At 47.9% G+C, this 8,976-nt stretch overlaps 1 protein-coding gene across 1 annotated transcript in view; it reads left to right on the top strand.

Annotated features, from left to right (window-relative positions):
- LOC147652346 (uncharacterized) overlaps positions 1 to 5,622 on the top strand; it is a 9,514-nt gene extending 3,892 nt beyond the window's left edge. Inside the window, exons 2-5 of the mRNA XM_086893238.1 lie at positions 1 to 277; positions 1,129 to 1,255; positions 2,740 to 2,865; positions 3,421 to 5,622. The exon at positions 1 to 277 is cut by the window's left edge and continues 497 nt beyond it. Of these exons, the coding sequence (XP_086749364.1) occupies positions 1 to 5 (5 nt within the window). The 3' untranslated portion in view covers positions 6 to 277; positions 1,129 to 1,255; positions 2,740 to 2,865; positions 3,421 to 5,622. The remainder of the gene's footprint in view (positions 278 to 1,128; positions 1,256 to 2,739; positions 2,866 to 3,420) is intronic.
- The last annotated feature ends 3,354 nt before the right edge of the window (positions 5,623 to 8,976 follow it).

Raw genomic sequence — 8,976 nt, 5'->3', positions numbered from 1 at the left:
GGTGAAGACGCCTCACTCTGCCGGGGTCCTTACCGCGGCCGCGTTCTGGGGCTTCTGGCACTCGCGACGACCCGTACCTCGCCGCCGCTGCTCTCGCTCCGTTCTCTCCCCCTCGGCCCCCCCACGGGAAATGGCGGAAACCCCAATGGCATCGGGAACCAAACGGTCGCTCCCCGGCCCTGGCACCGAAGCAGCCCAAGGAGGCGGCTGCTCTGTGTGTCGGAACGGTGAGAGCGGGGGCCGGGGCTGGGGCAGGTTATCAACCGAGTATATACCTGTAAGTATAAAGATGATCAAAATAGATATTAAAAAATATTGAAGAAAAAGGGGCTGCTTGGTTTTTATTTAGTTAGAGGCAGGGCTTTTAGATAAATAGGAAAAATACAAATAAATAAAATATTGAAAGAATGAATATATAAAGAAAAATATATATAAATCTATATATCTATAAATATATAGAGAAAAAAAATATATATATATGTAGGCGTAAAAATATATATAGAGAAAAAATATATATATATATGTAGGCGTAAAAATAAGTAATAGAAATATATACATATATGTTGATTTATAATCTATAATATGATTTCTGTACGTATAGATGGTAATATGATATCTTTTAGGATATGTTATGTGTTTTGTATATCAAGAAGGTATATAAATATGATAAAAAATATATATTAAAATATTTTTAAATACCGTTTAAGATAAAGGGACTGTTTGGTTTTTATTAGGTTAGCTTCGGGGCTTTTAAATAAATACAACAAAAATAAAAACATAGAAATGTATATTAAGTATATAAAGATATAGACGTATGTGCAACCAGAAAAGTAAAGAAATAGAAGTAATGCCAATATATACAAACAGATTTATATTTAATATATATGTTATATATATTGATTTTATATATGTATTATATACATAATGAATATATATCATTAAAATGTATGTAATATATTTAATATATAATAACATACGTATACACGTTAAAATACTTTATTTTGATACTTTATATATTGCTTGTCATATATAAATGAATATAGTATATAAATTTAAACATGTGTGGTGGAAATAGATGTTAATTTGTATTTTTTTTTTATTTTCATTGTTTTGGTATGTTTCTCGGAGGCAATCCTCCCCTTGCAGCTGCTGACAGCACGGAAAAGCTGTGTGCTTCGTGGTGTCTATTGCCCAGCTGGCAACGATTCCCTTGTGTTTGGTGCATTAAGTCACACCCAGCTGTGTGGGATGGCAGGTGAGCACATTGCCCGACCCTTTTAGCTTTTCTGGCTCAGGCACAACTTCCTTTCCTTTTGGATATGGAAAACAGGGAAGAGAGGGTAGTGTGACATTAGCACTAATTTCTAGCAGATTTTTAACTGCCCCTGATGCTCGTTCATCTTTGCAGTGTGGGTTTTCATGCTGACAAATCCTCTGCTTTGCCTTCTGCTCACAGTCAGCTGGGCCCTTTATTGAACAGATTTATCTGCTACAAGGCTACGCAGAAGGATGGAAAGGAGGAACACAGGGGGGAAAAAAAATAGATTCAAGGCATAGAGAAGGTAGCTGGTTTATTTGTATGACATGTAGCTTTTTTAGGATGTTTTGTTCTTTATATGGCGTTAATTTCAAAGAGAAGCCTGTGAACTTTGTGTTCCCCTTTTGGGGCTGGTTCTGGGGTAAGGGGGAAACACGAGGCCTAAGCACCTCTGGCTTATCTGTCCAAGGATCTGCCTCAGTTGTGGCTCCCATCCTTCTGAAGGACTCTTCAGCGCAGTGAGTTACCTTCTATAACTATTTATTGTTGTATTGTTGTTGTGAGACCTCATTGCTGGGTGAGAGGACCAGGGGAAATGAAAGGCTGTATGCCACTGTTACTTCATCACTGAATTCTTGCACTCTGTTAAAATCAAAACAAAAGGGATTTACACTGTCAGAAACACTTAACTGTAAGTTAAGGTAAAGGTCACAGTGCTAAAACTTAAGAGCAGATAGGGTTGAGCTCCTTTGTCTTCCCTCTCCGGCAGCTTTTGTGACTCCTGCCTCCAAGGTATCATCAGCTATCCCCTGGATCTTGCAGTGCAAGAGATGCTGAACCACCAGCTGTTCCATATTCTCCACCATGTGTCTTTTTACCATGTTCCTCTGAGAAGCATCTCTCCCGTCTCTGTTTCTTTGCAGACCAGAAGGGATAAACTGGGATTCCTTTGTTCTTTTGCCTGTTAATAAAAAGGCCGCTTGTGGCTGTGTGCAGTGGCAACTGCATCACAGAATCTTAGAGGTGATTATTCACAGGTTAAGGAAATAATTCCTTTTTTTTGTCACTGCTGCACTGAATTTCATAGGCGTGTCTGTGGCTTGATGCCTAAGATATTTAAAGCAGGTTTTATTCTTACAGGGGTTTTGCACACTAAAGTGTCTGCCCAGGTTTTGTTTCCAAAAGTGAGGTATAGTGCTGGGTGTTTAATTTGGTATGTTACTTGTTCTGTTGTGTAAATAACTGCAGCTCCCTCCCTGTGCCTGTGTATTGCAGGGGCAAGCGAGCGCTGGTTATAAAGGTGGCGATAATTAGGAAGAAGCTGTTTAAGCTTGGATAAATGTTTAGAAATCATTGCTTAGGGTACTGCATAGATGTACCAGAAGGAACTGCACCCTGGAAGTGCTGTGTGTCTGAAACCGACTGCACCTGCTCATTTTTAGCTCCTCTTTCTGACTCTGACTCTGCTCCTATTCCGACAGACCCGTCCGAGCCTGGCGTTCGCTACAGGCCTCCGCGTGGTGGGAGATGAGTCTAGGAGGAAATACCTTCAATCCACAGACGAGGCAGAAAGGACTCAGTACAAGGAGGACTGGACTCAGATGAAGGTAAAGTCCTTAACAGTCTATTTCTTCCCCATAACAAGTACTTCATTAGTGCATTCCTGGCCGTGTGCTGCAGGGCACGTTGGAAGTTACACGTGAGCGACGCTTCCGCTCGCGTCGAGGCGCACGCACGCGTTCCTCGTGCACCTTCTCCCTGCCTGACACGAGCTAACAGAGTCTGCCGAGGTGTGCCTGACCGGTTGTGAGGGCCAGATCTTTGTTGCCCTCATTTCAGTGAAGGAAACTGGAATTCCTTCTTGTATTCAGCACCACGTGTGGGTGTAAAGTTGAGCTGCCACGTGCCAGTTGAGAGCTGATTTGGTCAAGGAGAGGAATTCTTGCCTAGGAAGATTTGGCACTCTAGTTTCTCTTGCATGGCAGAGGCCACCCGAGATCGAAATGTTGCTACAAGTGTCCCGAGCTATTTCCAGTACGTACTTAAAAATGTCTGTCTGCAACTGGAGCGATTCTGTGCCTTATCCAGAGATGGTGCATTCTGGCTTTTCAGCGTGCACAGTGACGCTCCCGAGTTTTTAAGTGTCGATCTTTCTCTCATAGGTTAAGATGGGCACAGCTCTAGGTGGCCCATAGCTTGGGGTTCATCTCAGAAGGAGGGACTTCATTTGGTCACAGAGAAGACCTGCCTTCCCTGCAAGGAGCAGCAAAGATAATGCACAGCCTCTCGGAGAGGCTTAAACTTGAGTAAATTTTTGTAGCCACTGATGCTGTTGAGGAAGGTACGTGGATTGCAGTCACCTGAGGATTGGTAACTTTTGACAGTGAGTGCAGCACTTGCCACTGGCTCCCCTCCCTGGCTGCCGTGCTGTGGGTTTTGGCAGCTGCATTGTAAAATTTGTTGGTAGATTTTGGAGTCGCTTCCCCTGTAAGCGTTCAGCCAGGGTTCCCTTTAACAAACACACTGTGTGGCAGCAGCGCGTTGCTCTTCATAAAGTAGAGATAAATTTCTGTGCTTCCTTTTTTAAGCGACTGAACTGCTCAAGAAACTGCTGCCCGAGATGGTGAGGTTTGAAGCCTCTCTGGAGGAGCTGGAACTCTCTAAGGACGGGGGCTCGTGATTCACCCGTGGATTTGCGCACATGCAATGTAGCAAACCTGACTTTTATTTCAGCCAAAGCTTAATGTCACTGTCAGAAAACTGAGTATGATTTTTGGCCCATAGTTGTTTACGAATGGTGTAAGCCATTATATAATCAAGTATATCATTGAGATGTGTCTAGTAGATGTATTACGGTTATAGTGTGTGTGTGTGTGTGTGTGTGTGATGATTTCATTATCATACCATTTCACTGAACAGTCAAGTTCATTGGAGTGAAATCTGATTACTTGCATTTTAAAAACTTGCCCACCCCAACCCTTTTTGATTTTTTTTTCACAGGTATTTTATAGGCATATTTCAACATTTTCCTTCCTAATCCACGAGTAAAGGGAGATGTTGGGATTTGATCCAAAAGATCTTACAACCGATTTTGTGGTGAAACAGAGAAAAACCGTGAGCAGCCAACTCACTGGAAACCTGCATGTTAAACGCAGAGAAGCACAAAGTGTTTGATGCTGTTAGAGTTCAAAATAACAAGGAAAAATGGTGGGGAATTTACCTGCCTTGGAACAAAGTATGACCCCATCCCATACTCTCAGCTCCCGCTCCCCTTCCAGCGTGGCTGTGACCCGGGCTGGCCGTACCGCTCGGTGTGTCTGGACCTCACAGCATTTCTACGTGGCTGCTGCACCCGGGTCCCCAGTACGTCCTGCTCTGGCCGCCTTCCCCGAGCGGTCCCACGTGCACCAAGCGGGTGCTACAGACCACAGGGGCCTCTTGGCTGCAGAGCTGGGTGATGGGAGACAACAAAGCAATGCCCAGGATGCAGCTGTTCAAGCCAGCCTCGCCTCACGGAGCATTTCTTTCTCACCTGTCCATGGTTCTCTCTCTGTGTGTGTCTGTGCTCCTTTTTAAACTGCAGGGCTGGGAGGCCTGGCCATTCCACCGGGAGTGCTCACCCTGGGAGCACCAGTCTCTACCTTGGGAGGAAGCAAGCTGCCACCAGAATAAAAGCAGGGTGGAGCTGCTCCCACTCCAAGGCAAGAGCCTGCAAGGCCCATCCTTTGGGGACTCGTCTTTTGTGTGAAGGCACATTGTCTAGCAGAGGAAGAGGTTGGTACCTGGTGGAGCAGGGCCAAGATTCCATTTTCCCCAGGCAGCTCCCTCCTCTGCCTGCTGTAGCGCTGGCCAGGGCTGGGAGAGGAGGGGGAGTGTGTTCAGCACTGCTGCTGGAACGGAGTGGCCCTCTCAGGAGGATCCCGGTTGCTTCAGGACCTTGCTTTTGCACTGGTTTGTGTCCACAAAGGAAAGGCATGCAGAAGGCAGCACCATCACCCCAGCCCTGCAGTCAGGAGTCCATCAGCTTTCCCCACAGTGAACGTGGTTAAGGTCTCCTTAACCAAAGGAAAACTCAGCACCACTACAGATGTACAGAACAGCAATTTATCCACTGGGGCCCTCCGACACACTTTGCCCATTATGTGTCCAGAGGACTCCAAGTACTGACTTTACATGTCCACAAGCGTGGCCAAAGCCACACATACAGAGGAACACCAAGTTCTCACTGTGTACCAAGAGAAACAAAGATTTAATAACAGTATTTCTTAGACAACTGTTGGGGATGAAGTCAAATGTAAAGAAAAAATGGAAATGTAAAAAATCATGGATGTTAGTGCACATGGATACAGAGTTTCTGCTTTTGAGCTCCGCAGATGTTTTTTTCTTTCCTCTTTCCCTTCTTGTGTGAGCTGCCTTTGAGTCAGTTATGTTATGTTGAGCTCTTGTGGGCACAGAGCGGTACTGTCGCTGTGCCCCGACCGGGGCCCTGCCCCGCTCCGCTGGGTGACGGGGGGGAGGCGGCAGCGGGAGCTACGGCAGTTCCGCGGCTGCCGAGCCTGGGGAGGGAGTGAGCGGGGCGGTGTCTGTAAATAGCAGGGAGGGGTGAAATAGCGTTAAGTGTGTAAAGTGACACGGCTGGGAGCAGGGACACTGCGCTAAAAGGAGCGGGGGCCGTGCAGGCCGGCGGCTAAGAATAGCAGCAGTGGCGGGCGGCAGATCAGTTTCAGCTTCACGGACGGACTGCGGGGGAAGGACGGTGAGCAGCGGACCCGCAGCAGGCGAGGGGCGGGCACTTAGGTATTTTGCTAAGGTGTTTACCTCGGCCAGCACCTAATCGGGCAGTCCAAGTCCCCGCAGAAGAGGAACCGCTGCGAGGGAAGAGGCGCTCAGAGCCCGCAGCGAGCTGTGCACGCCTTCCCCACCGCCGCTCCCTGCTCCGCGCTGCCATCGCAGCTTTGCGAGCTGGCACCACACCCGGGCGAGTTGGCGGCTACGCCCCTCCCCGCCCCCTGCCCCGAGTGCCGCTGGGGCGCTCCGATAGAGGCTCTGCGGGGGCCTTTTAGGCGGGACCAGGGCAATAGAGAGGGCCGGAGAAGGGGACGGGAGTCTGGCGAGAGGGGCCCAGGGCGACCGCGGACCCTGCGAGCACCCCTGGCTCTGCCTAACTGAGCACCTCGCGCTCCCATGGGCCGCAGCCTCAAAGCTTCCGCTAATCCCGGTGGATTGGTTCTAGGTTATGGTTCTAGGTCAGGGTTCTAGGTCAGGGTTCTAGGTTATGGTTCTAGGTCAGGGTTCTAGGTTAGGGTTCTAGGTCAGGGTTCTAGGTCAGGGTTCTAGGTGGCCAATCACAGCCGCCCTTTGAATCCAGGCGCGGTCCCGCCAAGCTCAGCCCGCTCAGTCGTGGCCCGTTCCCGCTCCCCCGTTTTGCTGGGGTGCCGCTCCGGCCGCTGTCGCTTTGGGAGCCGGCGGAGCCGAGCTGCCGCAGCCCCAAGAGGTGCTGTTGGGTCCCGGGAAGGGTGGGCGGGGGCTCCTCGTTCAGGTCCCGGCCGTAACTTCACCCAAAGAAACGGGGAGAAGGGGGGGAGCGGGCGGGATCGCGGGAGCGGGGCCTGAGGGGACAGCGGGGGGTCGCGAAGGCGCGCGCGGCGGGAACGGGCGGGCTGGGATTGGCGGGCCCGGCGCTGCCTCGGGCTGTGATTGGCTGGGCTGGCCGGTGTGGGCTATAAATAGCGTGAGCTGGAGGGGTGCGGGCCTTAGTTCGGCGGCGAGCGGTGGAGAGGCGGCGGCGGGGAGGCGGCGGCGGGCGGCAGCGGCGAGCGGCGGCGTGAGCGATCCAGGGAGCGCCGGTGCGCCAGGACGGGAGCCCTGTGCTCACTGAACTGGGGAGCGCCGGTGAGGTCGGGCGCCATGCCCGCGTCTGCTGGGGCCAGCATCTGGGGGCCGGCGGTGTCCTGGGGCGGTGGGGCCGGTCGTGGCCACTTCTTTCTGCCACGTCCTGGGCTTTTCGGGCGGCCGGAGGCGGGTGCGGGGTCTGGAGTGGCACAGGGAGACGAGCTGTTGTTTCTGCGGGACAGAGAGGAGCTGTTTTGTAGTTTCTGGATTGAAGATAATGTTTAAAATATCGAGAATAAAGCTGGGTTTTTTTCGTTTTTATTATTTTAGTTTGATTTTATTTAAAATAATAACGATTTTCTTTATTACATTGCTTTATTTTGCTCGTTTTATTAAAATAATAAAATTATTATTAATTATAATTACTTTTAACAAGATATTTTGTTATCCTTATATGTATTAGTTTAACGAAGTATTAATAAATCATGATTAAATATTATCTACTATTATTAAATACTATTTGTTAATCATTATATAATTAAATATTTTTTATTTATTAGATTGTTATCATTTACTAATTATAATTTAATACTATTAAATATTAATTATCATTAATTATTTAATTAAATACTTATTATTTATTCGTTAGCTAATACTTATTAATTTTCATTTATTGATTATTAATTAAATATTTATTATTATTTATTAATTATTAAGTAAATATTGATTAATTATTTATTAGCTCGTTATTATTTATTATTAAATTATTAATTCAAACTCTAGGTGATTTCCAGGAGCAAAAAAAAGGCGATAGTCAAGGTGCTTGTGAACTGGTGTTAAAAGACAAATTCTTCATTGTCAATCCAGCTACCATCCTTGTTCAGTTAAACTCTGCAACAGATCTCCCACAAAGGTAATTTTCTGCTTCTCTGGCTTAATTCTATTCATCTTTTAGAGAGTAATTAGCACTGCTTGGTGTTCTTTTAAGCCCAACTAATTGCACCTTGTTTTAGGAGAGAAAGTTAATGCCTCTCCATGTAGGTTGGTGCAGCAATTTATGATGAGAGCTGGGACCAGGCAGAGGTGTCGACCAGGGGCACCATTGCTGCTGCTGCTGCTGCCGCCGCCGCCACCAGAAGCATGGTGCTTGCTCCATTGCAAAGGTTTCCCAGTTTTAATTTGAGCTGTTTTCTGGATGCTGTGGCTAGCAGCAGTGAGCCCACATTGCCAGCGGCTGCCTCTGCTACTCAGCAATGGTCAGAGGGTTGCAGGACAGACTTGATTGCGCCTGGAAGTGTGTGGCAGCAGAAGGGTGCCCACAGCACACCATGGTCACATGGTTATAGAGTCATAGGGGATGGTGACAGGGCCACCACCTGCCACACAGTCAGAGGGGCGCAGCCAGGACCAGCTCTAGTGCCACCAGGGAGGCAGAAGGGGCTGGATGTGGCTGTGAGGCAGTGGTGTGACCCTTACAGGGAAGTCCTCCTCTGGGATAGTCACTTTGTAGTGATATCTGTAGGTCAAGACTCCTGCTACAGTAGCATTTACCAAATTGTTCTTTGCTCAGTTGTGTCCTGCTGTTGCTGCTTCTGAAGGATCATGGAATCACAGAATGGTTTGAGTTGGAAGTGACTTTAAAGCTCATCTCATTCCACCCTTGCCATGAGGAGGGACACCTTCACTAGACCAGGTTGCTTCGTCCTGGCCTTGAATACTTCTAGGGATGGAGCACTTCCACGATGGCTGTTTGACTTCCTTTCCCTGTAATGGCAAATGCCTTTGCTGGGGTTCCTCTGCTGAAATCACACCCTGACCAAATGTAACACCAACAAAAATCTGGACTTGTGCCAGACTGCCATCATCAGAGCTCAGCCAGCAAACAG

The sequence above is a fragment of the Cyanistes caeruleus genome, chromosome 6, assembly GCF_971803275.1.
Source record: "Cyanistes caeruleus chromosome 6, bCyaCae1.hap1.1, whole genome shotgun sequence".
Taxonomy (NCBI): domain Eukaryota; kingdom Metazoa; phylum Chordata; class Aves; order Passeriformes; family Paridae; genus Cyanistes; species Cyanistes caeruleus.
The sequence above is the reverse complement of the archived record's forward strand: the minus strand, read 5'-3'. Positions and strand labels throughout refer to the sequence as shown.